Source organism: Schistocerca piceifrons, chromosome 4 (genome assembly GCF_021461385.2).
Source record: "Schistocerca piceifrons isolate TAMUIC-IGC-003096 chromosome 4, iqSchPice1.1, whole genome shotgun sequence".
NCBI classification, from domain to species: Eukaryota; Metazoa; Arthropoda; class Insecta; order Orthoptera; family Acrididae; genus Schistocerca; species Schistocerca piceifrons.
This window is the reverse complement of record NC_060141.1, coordinates 72,769,892-72,788,190: the sequence shown is the minus strand read 5'-3', so window position 1 is coordinate 72,788,190 and position 18,299 is coordinate 72,769,892. Positions and strand designations below refer to the sequence as shown.

The following is an 18,299-nucleotide window of genomic DNA, read 5'->3' as shown; positions in this document are numbered from 1 at the left end:
TAGCTGTGATAGATATCCATCAAGTTTCCACTGCCAGTTCACCAAAGAGCTACTATCTATTCTGTTGCACTTGTGTGTGCCTCTGTGAAGCCATGTATATGTGTTAAATACTACAAAATACAAGTGCTAGCAACCTAATGTTCTCCTCAACACTTACTGACTTCATATGTGGTTGTGAAAATGATAATTATCTAGAGGTGTTAACTAAACATGAACAATAGGTCAGTTGAAAAATCTACATACTCTACAAAACTTCGAGGACACTCTGGAAACATGGCTTCCCACAAACCGGATACCTGACCCGACTTCCAGCCAACAGGATTTACAACAGAGACAAAAAGCAACCTCCACTCTCTGTCTATGTAAAGGTTCAATGCATGTGTGTCTTACTCAACTCTCTTTGGTGAGAATGAATGAAACCAGACAACAAATGTTACAAAATACATGATTGAAAATGTAATATGCTCATAGTATGGGTAGGTAAAAAAAATCTACTATCCAACAGAGGGAAGGGATGAGAGAGGAAGCTGCTTGGTAGAATTTTGCATGGAGTATAATTTAATCATTGCTAACACTTTAAGAATCATGAAAGAAAACTACATACGTCAAAGAGACCTGAAGATACTGGAAGGTTTCAAGCAGATTATATAATAGTAAGACAGAGCTTTCAGGACAAGGTTTTAAACTTTACAGATGTGCAGGAACAGATGTAGACTCTGACCACACTGCAGTCGTGTGTGAGAGTTGAGTGTGTGTGTGTGTGTGTGTGTGTGTGTGTGTGGTCAATTTTTGATAAAGGCCTTGTTGGCTGAAAGCTTATTTGTGACAGTCTTTTTGTAGTGCCGATCTGCGACTCAGTGTCGCCTCTATACGGTTAGTAGCAACTTTTTCTTTTCATAATATTGTTACATTCCATCTTGGATTTTCCATTGTTTGGCTGCTCACTATAGACAAATGGGTACCCTAGTGAGATGAAATAGTGAGGCAGCAGTAGATAAAAGGATACGACCTAGTAGAAATTCTTGGATACCACAGGAGATACTGAATTTAACTTATGAAAGGAGAAAATGGAGATACTGAATTTAACTGATGAAAGGAAAAGATGCAAAAATGCAGCAAATTAAGCAGGCAAAAGGAAGTACAGACTTCCAAAAAATGAGATTGACAGAAAGTGGAAAATATCTGAGGAGGAATGCTTAGAGGACGAATTCAAGGCTACGTAGGTGTATATGACTAGGGGATAGACAGATACTGCATGTAGCAAAATTAAAGAAGCTTTTAGAGGAATGAGAAGCAACTATATGAATATCAAAAACTCAGATGAAAAACCAGTATTCAGTGTAGGAGGGAAAGATGAGAGGTGGAAGTACATAAAGGGGCTATATATGGGAAACAAACTTGTAGGCAATATTATAGAGGGGAAAGAGGAAGTAGATGATGGTGAGATGGGAGATATAATAGTGCGAGAAGAGTCTGACAGAGCATTGAAAGCCCTAAGTCAGAACATGCCCCTGGTAGGCAACCTATCATCGGAACTACTGATATTGTTGGGACAGGCAGCCATGACAAAACTCTTCCACCTGATGTAAGATGTACAAGACAGGTGGAATACCCTCAGCCTTCAGGAAAAACATTAACAAAAGCAAAACACGGGCAATGGAACATAAATGAATAAAATCATGTATAGAGTGAATTAGATTAGAAAATGCAATAGACAAGTTTTGACATCTGGACAGTAAAATAACTGGTGATGGCCAAAGTAGAGCACCGGGACGGTAGCACAGCGTGTTCGGTCAGAGGGTTAGGTGCCCTCTGTAATAAAAAAACTGAGTTAATGGATCAATGACGAACTGAAACGGATGTCTTGTGACGTCCAACCCGAGCAGGTACAACAAACGAAAACGAACAAATTGAGATTAAAAAAAAAAAAACACTAGAGAGAATATAAAATGTAGTCTGGCAAAGGCAGGAAAAGCTTTTCTGAATAAGAGAAATTTTACATCAAATATAAACTGAAATGTTACAAAGTCTTTTCTGAAAGTATCTGTGTGGAGTGTCACCATGTATGGAAGTGAAACACAGGCAATAAACAATTTAGACAAAAAGAGAGTAGACGCTTTTGAAATGTGGTGCTCCAGATGAATGTTTAAGATATACCTAATGATCACACAACTAATGAAGAGGTACTGAATAGAACTGGGAAGAAAATAAATTTGTGGAACAATTTGACTGAAAGAAGGAATCAGTTGGTAGGATACATTCTGAGACATCAAGGGATTGTCAGTTTAGTATTGGAGGGAAGCGTTGGGCATAAAATTGTAAAGGGAGACCATGAAATGATTACGATAAGAAGTTTCATATGGATGTAGGTTGCAGTAGTTATTCAGAGATAAAGAGGCTTGCATAAGATAGACTAGCACAGAAAGCGGCATCATACCAGTCTTTGGACTAAAGACCACAATAAAAACAACATTCATATCCATTCTTCTCTTTAATAGTATGTGCAAGGCCAAAAATTGCAGTAAGGACAATGAGCATCATTTTGTTCCACAGGATGTTGCACAAACTGGTGTCAACAACAAAACACACACATACTATTCAGTGATTTTTGTGAAATGATGTCCACTCTTCATGTCACCATCCAATAACTGCCATTCCCAACAAAACCATCTGTATCACTCTTAACACTGTTATCCATAAAACAAATTGTTTTAAACATATGCTCCCAGCATCATTTCAAATGATTCTGATGTAGCTTTCAAATAATTTAAGCAAAATTAGTTCTTGCATGTTGCTCTATTTTCTGATAGTGATGGGCACGAAATGCACCAACAAAAATTCCTTCATTGCTCACAGCAGGCTCCACATTGTTGGAGAGAATATACAACCCCTCGCCAAGATATCTAGAATGAGGAGCCTAGAGTATTAAGAGCTGCAGTATTCTTAACACGGAAATAATTCTATCAAATTCCTGACATTTTAGTAGATGTGATCAAAAAGTAACACAATTGGTTGTTTCCTGACACTCCTATTGGCCCAAGCACTACCCTAGTGGCGGGGAATGGTGGAGGGGCGTATTAGCTTTCCAACGCTGTCTTCCATAGTCTGCTCCGAGCTGTGGAAGCATCGGTATCACTGTTTGTGTAAGTCCTTGTTCAGTGCTTGTGTCCTTGCGCAAGATGCAGCCAACGTTGGAGCAACATTATTTTCAACTTTTGTTCAAAAAAAGATTCAAGAGGCCTGTGGGAAGTCACCAATGTCTTACTCGCAAGTTTCCAGGTGGCCAAAACAATTTAACGAGGGCCGGGAAGAGGTTACTAATGAAGCCCCCTCTGGATGGCCGTCAACAAGTTCAGCAACCAATAATAAGATCCATGTGTGGGCGTTTCTGAATGCCAACAAATGTGCGTCTTTGGTGACAAGCAGATGTTCTACACATGTCACATGGGACTACGTTTAACAGCATTACTGATGATTTGAACATGGGTGAAATGTGTGCCAAATTGGTTCCAAAAGTGCAGAGTGATGACCCGAAGCACAACTGTTTGGAGATTGCGACAGAACTTGTGGAAAGAGACCCATTTTTTTTAGATGATGTACTCACTGGTGATGAGACACGAAATGGCCCAGATACGAAACACCAGAGCTTAGAGAGGCACACTCCCATCTCTCCCAACCCAAGAAAGCAGGAATGAGCACATTGAAAACGAAAACCATGCATCATCATCTTCTCCAACATGAAAGGTGTTGTGTCTAGACAAGACAGCCTAGACACAATGAGAGGAAGCCGAAAGGCACACGTTTAGCTCACGCAGGCAAGAGATAGGTCTGTAACAGGATACATAATGAATGCTATAAAGAAAAGTACGTAGCTTCTGGAATACTTAACTTTAATCCATCATTTGTATACATCGTTCTTGACGATACAAGGGAGACTCTGTAGATACATGCAATGTTACTAATGGCGCCTTGCTAGGTCGTAGCCATTGACTTAGCTGAAGGCTATTCTAACTATCTGCTCTGCAAATGAGCGAGGCTTCGTCAGTGTGCATCGCTAGCTACGTCGTCCGTACAACTGGGGCGAGTGCTAGTACGTCTCTCTAGACCTGCCGTGTGGTGGCGCTCCGTCCGCTATCACTGAAAGTGGCGACACGCGGGTCCGACATGTACTAATGGACCGTGGCCGATTTAAAGCTACCACCTAGGAAGTGTGGTGTCTGGCAGTGACACCACAAAAGGCTTGATCCATTCAGAGTTTGTACTGCAAGGAACGACTGTGAATACAGCCTACTAACTCAGATTCTTAAAAATACTAGCAGATTGCGTCACCTGCACAAGGCACATGTCCACTTCATTGTGGACGCTGCATCAGGAAAACACATTGTGCCACACCGCTATGTTGATTAGGAAGTTACTAGCTAAATGCAATTTGGAAATAATGCTGCAGCTGCTGTGCAGGCCCGATATAGCACTGTCAGACTTCTTCCTGTTTCTGTGCATCAAAACCGAGATAAAGGAATGCTGTTTTGATGCCACTCAGGAAATTGAAGTCACAGCATTCCAGGAAGGTACTAGGTACGGGAGAATCGGAAGAAGTGTATCACTGCTCATGGCAACTACTTTGAAGGATTTTAAGAGAGTGTACAATTTGGATAAATAAATTTTATCGAATAGACAACTGCATTACTTTTTGATCACATCTTGTATGCTCTCGGTTAATACACTTCTAACAATATAAAATAAGACTCTTGCTGTACAGCTGCAACATATTTATGCCAGATGACTCATCTGCTGGAATCACTTGCAAGACTCATTGCATATAAGGGCACCAAGCTTCCTGCGTGGGAGGAAATGATAGACCTCACATGGAGCCAATAAATAATCCTAGCAGATGAGAAAGTTTGAAGAGTCTGTGCATTGTAAAGGTATCAATTTCACCTTTCTGCAGAATGAGGTACCTTGGGAACATGAAGTTTGGATGGACTGTGAGCGAATTGAAAATGTTGCTTATCACCACCTTTGACATGAAAGGCTCAGAGTTTGTATTGCAAGCAACGACTATGACAGCAGCCTACTACCCCTGACTGTTAAGAAGATTAGCAGGTCGCGTCACCCGCACAAGTAATGTTACATAAATAAACACAACTTAACAAATGATACAGCACCTGAAAGATAACTCGTTTTTTCAAGGGGGTGATAAAATGTTACTTTTGAAAACTAACAATGGGTGCCACTGACTATAGTTGCTTAAAATGGTAACATACCTGGCAGAGAAAGCATTCTGTGGTCAAGCAATTGCCCAATGCCAATTGGCAGTGAGTGTGCACAATTCAATGGAAAGCTTTGCGAGACACCACCAGTTTACAGCAGCAGAATGTAGTGGTTCGACAAATTTGAGGAGGATGGTTGGTTGTGCGATGCAAAACCTTCGGGCCTATTGGGCATGTCCTAACAGACAATGGACCGTGTGAGGGGGCATTTGTCATATGCTATTTTGGAAATGATGGAACACCTAGATCAGGATGGCCAGAAAAGGATATGAACCACAATTCTCACAAATGTGATTACCATTTTGCAACTTCCATCAGTCCATCTTGTGGAATTCTAAGCAGAGGCATCATATTCATATTTACGCAGTAGCAGGCTTGCAATTATTTAGGGCTTGTCATCCACATTAAAAAGTTTTATATTAAAAAAGCAATAAATAAATCCTCCCTCAAGACTCCACTCCTCAACATATCTGCTGTTCTGTGCACTGCATAGACAACAAAATATATGTTACAACATACTTCTGTCATGAACCTCAGTTTGTTACACTCAACAGAAAGAAGCAGGAAAGTGAATTCATCTACAAATTACCAACAAATATGGTGGCATTTCTGTATGGATAACTGTTTTTTGTGTGTCGATTACATTCATAATCTACTGGAGGGGAAAAAATCCTAACAAAGAAACTGTGTGATATGCAGCAGATGAAAGGCAAGATAACAATAGCCTTGTGAATGTTATAATGCATAGCTTCATGATGGAAAGAGTAAAGGTAGGCACTCATAGTATAAGGGAGGCATTAAGTTTCCAATAGCAATATAAACAGAACTGAAACTTGTCTCTTAACAAGCACACACGGACACACTAGTTAGCCGTGAGGGATGACATCACATAAACACTTTGCTACAATTTCAATCTTTTAGTGCCTTTTGGCACTTCAGGTGTATGGAAAGTAATTACCTGTACTCATTCCATTATTTGTATTCCGCTCAGAATTTTCCAGTCTTGTGTAAAAAAGTAAAATACTGTAAATAGACTTAAAAACTGCTGATGTTGAAACAAAGAAGATACTGTTGTATGGTAAACAAACACATCATTGCAAACATATGGCTTTTATTAAAATGCAGATGATTGGCAATAATTAGCACACAAGAAAAATGCAAAATCTTCAAATTATTTTATTATAAAGTTTTATGTTGCTGTACACCCTGTTCACAATTTCTGCTTCAATACAGTCTTTTCTTTTGTAGCTCATGTGGCCTGTACATTTTGACATCTTAATCTGTAATTTCAGTGCTCTTATAACTACAGTTACGTTTCAGTCCTCACATCATATTGTGTAAGAATGAATGTGGAAATGCCCCTATACAAGACAGAATAATATTTTTACAGTGTAATGAATCTCGATTTCAAATAATTAGTGCCTTGTCATTACTCAGTCCTAATAGCTGCTGATGTCATAAGCTTTGTGATTTCTTGCAGCTGTGAAAAAAATGCTGCTTGCGAAATACATATTTGTATAGGAATTTAAGAAGTATAATACCCACAAAACTGAAGTACTGATGCACTCCAACAACATGACTCCACAGCAAATGGCACACTGCCTTTCTCAGAGAACTGGCTTTATGACACCTGGAGTGCTGCTTTGAAAGGCACTATACAAACACAGAGGCAGAAAGCCACCGCAGTACAGGGTCACATGTCAGTCACCAGGAGTGCCGGGGCTGGGTGCAGGTGTCGGAACTGCTGGTATAGGAGCCAGGGCAGCTCCCACAGACCCTGGAGTCCCTGCTGGTGGTAACACCACAGTCAGGGGATAGCTACTGAGTATCACCTTGTGCTTAAGAGACTCTTCATACGACGGTGGTGACGGTGCGCTGCCAGCAGCTGGCGCTGCAGGAGCACCTGGTCCTGGCAGCGATCCTGCCGGCAAAAAGAGACCCATGCACGGCGCCGGGTGCAGTGGGAATGAGGAACTCGGAGAGAGAACTGGTGACGGTCTCGACTCACCGTTGCTTAATGGACTGAAAACTTAAAATCAGAATGCCAATTTTTAAAAACTCAATATAATAAATTAATGTTTAAAATTAACAAATTGTTGCTATCAATTACTAAATTTAATTTTGCTATCCACTCCAACACATAAAAATAATGAATTTCCTCCTTTTCATTTTGAGTCCTAAGTCTTTCAGCCTTCTGACTGGTTCGACGCAGCCCACCACGAATTCAACACTTGCACTTTATATCCTCAATTATTTGTTTAATGTATTTCATTCTCTGTCTCCCCCTACAGTTTTTACTCTCTACAACATCCACTAGTGCAATGGAGGTTATACCCTGATGTCTTAATACATGTCCTATCACATTGTCCCTTCTTCTTGTTAGTATTTTCCATGTTCCTTTCTTCCCCGATTCTGCGGGGAACCTCTTCATTACTTATCTTAATAGCCCTCCTAATTTTCCACACTCTTCATTAGCACCACAACTCAAATGCTTTGATTCTCTAATGTTCCAGTTTTCCCACAGTCCACATTTCCCTACCATACAATGCTGTGCACCAAACATATCTGTACATTCTCAGAAATTTCTTTCTCAAATTGAGGTCTATGTTTCATACCAACAGACTTCAACTGACCAAGAGTGCCCAATTTGCCTACGCTAGTCTGCTTTTCTGTCCTCCTTCCTTTGTATGTCATGGGCTGTTTTGCTGCTGAGGTAGCAGAATTCCTAAACTTCGTGGTCATCAATTTTGATGTTGGGTTTCTCGCTATTCTCAGTTCTACTACTTCTGAGCTCTTTTCTTGTTTTCTTTGGTTTACTTTCAATTCTTATTCTGTACTCATTAGATTCTTCATTCCATTCAACAGGTCCTGTGACTCTTCTTCACTTTCACTGAGGATAGCAATGTCATCAGCAAATCTTAACACTAATATCCTTTCACCCTAAATTTTAATCCCATTCTTGAACCATCCTTCTTATTTCCGTCAGTGCCTCTTTGATGTATAGACTGAACAGTAGACTGCATGCCTATCTTAAACACTTTTTAATTCGAGCACTTTTTTCATCTTCCTGCCTTATTGTTCCCTCTTGTATCGTACATGGTCTGTCCAAAAAATTCCGCAATATTTACAGTTTTGTGCCATTGGCGTGTTTGGTAGTTGTCGTTCACTGCTGTATTAAGTAGAACGTTGTGTCGCACAGTTTGCGAATTTCGAGACGGCAGAGTTACAGGGGCAACGTGCCTGCTTTAAATTTTGGGCGAAACTCGAAAAAACCTTTACAACGACACACCAAATGATGCAGAAAGCCTGCAGTGATGAGTGTTTAAGCTGTACTTGGTGTTACACATGGTTCACACAATTTAAGATGGCTGGACAGAAGTTAAAGATGGCCCTCGTTCAGGATGCACTTCAGTGACTAATGACGACATTATTGTCAGGAATGTCAACGAAACTGTGCATGCCAATTGAAGACTGACTGCCCAAGAGATTGCAGAAGAATGTAACATTTGAGTTGGATCATGTCATGAAATCCTGACATAGCCTCTTGGAGTGCATCATGTTGCCGCCACGTTCACCTCACAGCTCGTGAGCCGAGACCAGGAACACTTGCTTCCCGCAATCTGTGAAGACCTTTGAATCGCGCTAAAGAGAATGAGATGTTCCTAAAAGAATCATAACTGATGAGATGTGGCTCTACAGTTACGATGTTGAGGCCGAGGTTCAATCTTCACAATGGGTAGGGAAAGGTTCTCCAAGACCAAAAAAGGCTCATCAGGTCAGGTCAAACGTCAAAGCCCTGCTGATAGTTTTCGTTGTCTTTGAAGGATTAATTCACCATGAATTCATGCCATAGGAAGAAACTGTTAATCGCTGATGCTATTAGGATGTGTTGTGAGAAAATGTTAGAAGGAAACAGTGTGAAATGTGGCGAGACAATTCATGGCTCTTGCATCGCGATAATGCACCCACACATTCGTCCCTGTTGGTGTGTGACTATTGCACAGAAAATGAAATTTCTGTGCTGCCTCATCCTCTATACTCTCCAGACCTGGCCCCCGTGGACTTATTTATTTCCAAAGTTGAAAATCCCACTGAAAGGCTGAAGATTTGGTACAATAGACGAGATAAAAGAAAATTCGCAGATGCCACTTTGCGCGATACAGCACCAGGCACACCAAGACTGCTTCCAGAAGTGGAAACGGCCTTGGGAGTGGTGTATCAATTGTGGAGGAGAGTATTTCGAAGGAGACCAGTGTAGAAAAGTGTAGAAAAATTTTGTGGATAAAATTCCATAATTTTTTGTACAGGCCTCATATTATCAGCCTCTTATTTTACTCAGAATCTTGAAAATTTTACATTATTTTACACTGGCAAATACTTTTTCTAGGTAGACAAATCCTAAGAGCACATCTTTATTTTCCTTCAGCCTTGCTTCCATTACCATGTGCAATACAAGAACAGCCTCTCTGGTGTCTTTATCTTTCTGATGGTGATCCAACAGATCCTCAATTTTCTTTTCCATTCTTATGTACATTGTTTCTGCCAGCATGTAGGATACATGAACAGCTGATTGTGCAATAGTTCTCGTACTTATTTGCTGTTGCTATCTTCGAAATTGTGGGGATGATATCTTTCTGAAAGTCTGATGGTGTGTCGCCAGTCTCATAAATTCTACCCAATAGCTTGAATAGTTGTTCGGTTGCAACGTCCACCAATGATTTTACAAATCCTGATGGAATGCCCTATTGGACCTCAAGTCTTCCAGAGCTCTTCTGAATTCTAATATTGGATCTCCTAGGTCTTCCATACTGCCTTCATTTTTTTCTTCTACCGTGTCACCAGACAAATCAAAAGCAAACTCAGCACCACCTATATTGTGCTAATTTCAGTAGCAAAAGATGAGATTAGCACTGAAAAGAGCCAACGTGATTAAACTAACAGTCTTCTAATTGTGCCTGCTTGGATAAATTCCAAACTTTAAAACTAATATACCAACTATTGGAAAACAGGCACACCATTACTAAATATTCATGCAATTTATGACAAGAGTAACAGTGTCAGCAAACTGCTGGAGGATAAGGCAATTAAAAATTCAGCATCTGTTAACAACAATGTTTGCAATGAAGGTACTTGAGAAGGGGCATATGTAAACTATTATCTGCCACAAACGGTGTATTTTTCTTATTTATTTGTTTCAGAATAGCAAGTAGTGTAAGACATTTTGTGATGAGACTACAACCCGTTTTCAATAATTTCATCATGAATGACTTATTCAAATTAATGCCTCTAAATGGAACCTTGTCCTTTTTTGCCTCAGTGCAATCCATTTCTTAAATTTGAAGCAATTCACAAGTTCCATCAAATGTGAGAAAACAATTCTGATCAAAGAGAATCTCATTCACTGGTATCTACCGAACACTTAAAATTTTATACTGCTTACCTTAGCAGGTTTTTATTTTCCAACAGTACTGGTGGCTAATACTAAGAATCAAATTAAGTACAATGCCATTTAAACAACTTCTGGTGATTCTAAATATTCTGCGCGTGTGTGTGTGTGTGTGTGTGTGTGTGTGTGTGTGTGTGGGGGGGGGGGGGCACTTAAAAAAAAATGGCGTCTTGATTTATATGTTGTTTTCAACTTTTAATCTTGTAGCTATGAGTTGAAATAATTTTGAATATCTGGAACATCTGCAAAATAACTTTACCCTCAGGTGAAATTGACTATCAACAATTCCAGCCCAGTAGGAAAACATACATTTGAAAATATATGACATGATCTTAACTATATTTTTACTGGATCTATTTTAGACTGAAATGGGGATGAGCACACAATTATATAACACTGTGAAATGAAATGGTCCTTTGAAAACACAATTGTCTTTAACATAATGTAAGATTGCATCTCCCTGATAGCTCCTTTAGCAGCTAGTTCTAGAACATTGCTCAAGAGTGTGGGACCCATACCAGATAGGACTAACAGGTGTAGCTCCTTTCTACGCCACAGAATATGTAGCTAGATGAATTACCCAACATTCAATCACGTAAGTTTTACTTAAGTCAAATCTCTGTGCACCAGGTGCATTCAAGGAATTTCATCATAAATTTGTATTATGAAACACATTACGAATGCTGTCAGGAAAAAATCAAATGGAAAATCCAGGATGGAATGTAATAATACTAGAGAAGGAAAGTTGCTACTCAGCATATAGTGGAGATGCTGAGTCATTATAGGCACAATAAAAACATTCATTCACACAATTAAAGCTTTCGGCCATTAAAGCTCTTACCCCCTCTACAATTTTTACCCCCAACACTTCCCTCCAGTACTAAATTGGTGATCCCTTGATGCCTCAGAATGTGTCCTAGCAACTGATCCCTTCTTCTATTCAGGTTGCACCACAAATTTCTCTTATCCTCAATTCTATTCAGTACCTCCGCATCAGTTATGTGATCAAACCATCTAATTTAAAAAGCTTCTATTCTCTTCTTGTCTAAACTGTTTATCATCCATGTTTCACTTCCATACATGGCTACACTCCATACAAATACTTTTAGTAAGGACTTCCTGACACTGAAATCTATACTCTGTATTAACAAGTTTCTCTTCTTCAGAAACGCTTTTCTTGCCATAGCCAGTGTACATTTTATACCCTCTCTATTTGGACCATCATCTGTTATTTTGCTCTCCAAATAGCAAAACTCATCTACTACAGCAAGTGTCTAAACTGCTAATTTAGTTCCTTCAGCATCACCTGATTTGATTCAACTACATTTCATTACCTTTGTTTTGCTTTTGTTGGTGTTCATCTTATATCCTCCTTTCATGGTAGAACACTGGGGAAGTGCAAGCAGTCCACAAAAGAGATTGCTTACAAATCACTTGTGCAGCTAGTTCTAGAACATTGCTCAAGAGTGTGGGACCCATACCAGATAGGACTAACAGGTGATGTTGAACTTACTACAGAGAACAGCAGCAAAAATGATCACAGATTTGCTTAATCTGTGGGAGAGTGTCACAAAGAGACTGAAGGAACTGAACTGACAGACTCTTGAAGACAGACGTAAACTATTCTGAAAAAGTTTAATAACAAACTTTCAAGAACCAGCTTTAACCCTTTCAGACCTGGTGGTCCCAATTGTGTACATAAAATTTGTTCACTAATATTTCGCTGACAAGAAATGTCAGGTGCATCAAAACTCACTGTGCACATTTGTGTAGGTTTATTTTAGCCATGCTCTCTTGTGAGCAGTCAGTGAACTACGTAGTAAAATATACTCTCTGGTGTTGTCTCTCTGTGGGAAGCCATTACTCGACTTTATTGCTGTAACAGTCACATTGTGTGTTTTGTTAATGAATTTTGTGTGGTTTCCTTCTTTTGGAAACATTAGACTTTCTTTCAGTGGACAAGTCCATATTTGTGTTATGTATCAGGTAAATTTAATGTACACAGGTCCTTAATGGTGTAAAATAGGAAACATAACCTAAAATTAGCCTCAGATGTATTTGCATGGCGATGGTAGTTATGTGTGGTATTTTTTTCAGTAATTTCAGTACCAGCAGCAAGGAGGAGAATAACTGACCAGTACACATGATTTTATTTTATATTTATGGCTTTTGACTTACAAATATGGATAAGGAATATCTTTCTGTGGAGAAAGATTGGGATTTGATTATGGACATAATTGAAAATGGTGACGTTTCTGACATTAGTTTGAGTGGAGATGAGGATGACAGTGTACCACTTATTGAAAGGCAAGCTCCACAAATAGTGAAAAGTGTTGGAGCAGATAAAGTGGGCGTGAATCATGTGTGTAGAAACACCATATCTGAAGATAAAGATGACGGAGACGTGGTGAATGCTGAAATGAACTTTTTATGCAATGAAAACAACCCAGAATTGAATAACCTGTGTGACAACATAATGGTGACACCTAAAGAATCCATAAAATGGAAATGCAAGCCTCTAAGTACCATGGCAGAAACATACAAAGCTCCAAATTTTGAAGAATCTGTCTTGTGTTCTCCAATACATTACTTCAAAAGATATATACCAGATGATTTGTTCACTAGCATGACAGCACATACTAATATTTATGCATTACAACAAGGCAAATGCTCATTCAAGCAGACAACTCAAGAATTAGAGGTGCTATTTGGTTTGCATATACTGACTGGTGCTTTGAAATTTCCCAGATTACAAATGTATTGGGATACAAGCCTGAAGGTAAATGTGTTTTGGGAAAACATGTCACGAGACAGATTTTTAGAATTACGAACAAATTTACACTTGGTGAACAATCTGGAGAAGCCACCTGAAAATAAAGATAAATTTTACAAAGTCAGGCCAGTTTACACAGCCATTTGAAAATGCTACAGTGAACTTCCTATAGAAGAGAATGTTTGTGTGGACGAAGGAATTATTCCTTTCACTGGGAAGTTTTCTGCAAAGCAGTATGTCAAGGGGAAACCAAGTCCATGAGGAATCAAAGTCTTCATGTTGTGTGGCAAGAGTGGAATAGTGCACGATTTCCTTTTGTATCAAGGTGCTACAACTTAACTAAATACCACATGCCGTAAAAAATCTGGATTAGGATTTTCTGTTCCATTCTTAAAAGGTAAAGGTCATAAATTATACTTTGACAACTTCTTTTCATCTTATCATCTGTTTCAAGTTCTGACATCTCAAGGTATCAATGCAGCAGGTACTGTCCGTCAAAACAGATTTGGAAAGAACTTGCCTTTTTCAGATGATAGAACAATAATGAAACAAACCAGAGGTTACGGTGAAGAAATCACTAGTGCTGATGACATTACCATGTGTAAGTGGTTAGACAATAGGCCAGTTGTATTGTGTTCAAACTTTGTTGGTAAAGGCTCAGTGGATGAAGTCGAGCGTTGGGACAAAAAGCACCATAAATGTGTGAAAGTAGAAAGACCTGAAATAGTGAGAAGATATAATCATGCAATGGGTGGTGTGGATCTATTTGATCAATTGATAAGCTACTACAGAGTTTTCATCAGATCTCGAAAATGGCCTTTGTGTATGATTTTTCACCCTGTTGACTTTGCCATCGTGCAAAGTTGGTTGGAATACAGATGAGATGCAGACAACCTGTCTATCCCAAAGAAGAAGCAAATGGACCTTCTTTCCTTTCGTATCAGGGTAGCAGATGGATTGATACTGTGCCAAAAGAAAGTGACTGGAAAGAAGAGGGGGCGTCCGTATGATGAAGGACTGGCTTCAGACATGAGTCATACCAAGAAAACGAGGAAAATTATGATCAGCTACAGAGATACAGTTTGATTCCATTGACCATTTGCCTTTGCATGATGTAGGGGCTCCAAGTCGCTGCAAATTTCCAAAATGTACAGGGCATTCAAGAATTCAGTGCAGAAAATGTAAAGTACATTTATGTCTCCAAAAGGACAGAAATTGTTTTTTTGCAGTTTCATACTAAACCTTAAAATCAGGTGTTGACAATTGTTGTTTAAACAAGAATGAAATATGGAATTATTTTTATTGTTCCCTCTGTTTTAAAGTGAAATAAAGAGTGGCATAATTGATCCGTACTGTTAACCTCCTTAATGTATGACATGAAGCTCGGGACCTGACAATCACATTTGTGTACATTAAATATCTAGAAAAGTAGAGATCATACGAAATTTTTTCTTCGAAAAATGTTGTCGGAGACTCACCGGAATGTAAAAATGATGTCAGACATTTTTTTTTACAAGTAAATAAAAAATCAGGTCTGAAAGGGTTAAATGATTACTCTTATACTACAACCTCCTATGTATTGCTCACACAGGGATTGTGAGGATAGGATTAGGATAGTTACTGCATGCACAGAGGCATTCAAACAATCATTCTTCCCACACTTCATATGTGAATGGAACAGGAAGAAACTCTAAAACTGGTACAATGGAACACAGCCTCTGCATGCATCTAATGGTGGTTTGCACAGTAAATATGTAGATGTAGCCATGCAAAAACATGGCACAAAATTGTTGAAGGTGTAATTACCTCTGTAAGAAGCTACCCAAGTGGCTTGTTGATGTGAATCATCCAGCTCATGGGATAAATCAGGCCGTCTCCTTCGTCTTCTCCACAGTTTACCGCTGAAACAAAGATTTTTTTTCCCCTCTGTGCAATGCTTTAACAACACAGAAAAAAAACAGAACACTTGCAAAAATACGGAAGCTCACCACTGTCTACAACTGCAATTGTACTACTATACCAGTGCAATCTACAATTGTGTAAGTCTAACACACATTCATTTATGTTTTGATGTACATATGTATGCACCTGGTTCCCTCATGTGAGTGCAGTCCCATTTTCTTTATTTTTTTCACTGTCTCGTATGAGCAGTGGATTAAATCTCTTACGTTTTACTCGAACACTATGACTGTATATCGACGTCCTACAACTTCCAATACCCATGTACTTTCCTAGAAGTTCGCGTACGTGCTGCTTAGGCGCACCAGGATTGCAGAATATCGCTATCAGTTGCTTTCTGCAAACTCCACGATACCGAAAGGGTAGTTAGCAACAATTAAAAAAATATGAATAAATTACAAACTTAAGTATTAATTAACTACACGTCGATTTCCTCATTGTAAAGTTTATGGAGACTTAAAATCAATGTATTTGACTCCGTCGATAACCAGATTAGGAAATATGTCTTCCAACATAAGGCACATGAACTCAAATTCTCTCGACGAAGCAATATTAATAACTTTCAAACGTTTCAAATTTTCAAACCGGTAAAAGGCAGATAAGCCACGATAGGTTACTTGTTTACAGTCACTGATGTCCAAATATTCCAGCGTCCTTAATTCGCCACTTATTTTGTCGAGGCACCAATCATCAATGTGTGCACAATTACTTAAATTAAGCCACTTCAATCGTTTAAGATTCACAAAATTTCGGAGACCTTCATATCTCAGTTCCGTGTTGGAAGCGTCAACTGCTTCCAAATACATACTAGGTACATACTTGTTAGGCAAATCATACTCGTCGTTTTCATCTTTCTTAATCCACTCCGAATGGTCACAGAATTTTACAGAACCGCCTCTGTGCACGATGAAATGTGCTGTGGCTAAATCACATCCTAGTATATCGTGTCTCTCTGGAATAAAACGCTGGAGGTGATCTGCGTGACCTTCTTTAACATTGGCGAACCACTGCTTGAATGAAAGAGGGCCACGAAAGAAATTTATGATGTCTGGGCCTATAGCCTTCCCCTCATCCGGTGCAAATGCTGTCAATTTACTTCTCCATTCACCTTCCTTTTTCTGCCACGGAACTCTTTTTGGGTGGCCCGATTTAGTATCTGATGACGCAAACCTTGTATCACATACTCGAACCATACATCTCAATGTCTCAAATCGTTTAAAAATGTTCAACATTTTGTACAACAAATTTCAACACATTTCCTACCACAACAACCGACTGTTTACATCGCACGTAAACACCACTGATGCAGTGATGCGATTGCGCACTACTTGCCAATTGCCAGCAGAGATCAGTCGCGCCAAAGATGTTAAAAAGATAAACCAAATGCCTACCAAAGAGAAATGCACACAACTGAACAAATAATAATCACATGGTAAAGCTAAACGGCTAAAGCAAAATGCACGATACTGTCCGTCGTCTTTACATGCTGATACGATCAATTCTGATACATTTAACTCACGCTTTCTCATGTAGTTACGCCCATACCACAGCCTCGTGGAGTCGTCTGCGCAGACGCATGGGAAACTTGACGCGTGCGTAAAACTAAGTGCACTATAGGCATGCGCAACTCATTGCCTTATTGTTCAAGCTTCAAGCAGTGTGCAGCGCGTCCCATTCTTAGCAGCGTTTCTTGAAATGCAATTCAAAAGAAAAAGAAAACGCGGAGGCGACTATGACTAAAACAGTATCTAAATAACAGAAGTACTATTTGCGAAAAATACAAAGTACCGGAATGGCTAAGTTTTGCTAGCAAATCTGAGAAATCAGAACACGATTTCGATCCTCTGCTTGTGAAACTGAGAACTTTTCGCTCTAGGCAAGATACTTTTGTACGCAATGCATTTTCTGTGGCAGTAATCGTGGCAATAACATTGTTAATTGCCAACCGGCGACTCATATACTAGTTTGAGCTATTTATTAAGCATTTCAAAACAAATATGTTAGTGAAAATGCTTGAAACTGGGAGATACATAAGGGATGTTCTTAGTGCTTATGTGAAAATTGGTTAGCTTTCATTACGTCATTTTTATTTTATAAAAAAATGTTTACACAGCTTCACTCAAAAAGATTATAGATTAACATCGATGGACTAGACAAATTCAGGTGTTACAGACCCCACATTCCACTATGTCGCACATTTAAAAAATGCTACACCTGAAAGGGCACAGAACAGCAACCAGAACGAGTAAGTTTTCAAGAAAATACTCAAGAGTATAAAGGAGACGCCATAGGAATGGGGTTGGTTTGGGTGTTGGCCGAAGTTTTGTAGATTCGTGAGGTATCACATGAGCTCATGTGGAGAGCCATGAGGCGTGGCAGTGCTTTGGCGGTGACCATACATGGTCACATGAGGCCCTGTAGGGCAGTGTCAGGAAGCGCCAACGTGGAAGGAACGACACAGCGTGCCACACAGATAAGAGGAGGGGCGGCGTAGCCTGCGGGGGAGTTCACTTCAGAGAGTGGTCCAGGAGGGATGTCTGTATAGGTCAGGCGCAGGGCCTGGACTTCTAGTATTCACTCTGGCTTTGCTTGTACTCAGACTTAGCAGCATACCTCCCTCCATGGGATTTTGCAATCAGGAGTTGTGTATTTTCGTTCAAGTCATTATCCAATTCTTGCTCAGATAATTTATTAGAGATTGTAGTTTTTCAAGTCTTGTCTTAATTTGATTATTTCCTGAACAAGTTCCATAACTCTTTCAAACTTCCAGTAAGCCACGTCCACGTTAGTTGACTGGACGGACCCTCTCCATTGTCACTGAATGTATAAACTGGAAGTGACATGCAGACTA

The 18,299-nt window shown here is 39.5% G+C and overlaps 1 protein-coding gene across 4 annotated transcripts in view; it reads right to left on the bottom strand.

Annotated features, from left to right (window-relative positions):
• Nucleotides 1-6,424: 6,424 nt before the first annotated feature.
• Nucleotides 6,425-18,299, bottom strand: part of LOC124794816 — a 552,259-nt gene continuing 540,384 nt past the window's right edge. The window contains exons 1-3 of one of the 4 annotated variants that reach the window (XM_047258474.1): nucleotides 16,268-16,774; nucleotides 15,296-15,390; nucleotides 6,425-7,299 (exon numbers count right to left, since the gene is read on the bottom strand). In XM_047258474.1, the coding sequence (XP_047114430.1) occupies nucleotides 6,971-7,299; nucleotides 15,296-15,390; nucleotides 16,268-16,680 (837 nt within the window). In that variant the 5' untranslated portion in view covers nucleotides 16,681-16,774 and the 3' untranslated portion in view covers nucleotides 6,425-6,970. Of the gene's footprint in view, nucleotides 7,300-15,295; nucleotides 15,391-15,477; nucleotides 16,775-18,299 lie in introns of those variants that run through there. The other 3 variants (XR_007016614.1, XR_007016615.1, XM_047258475.1) reach the window with 3 other exon arrangements.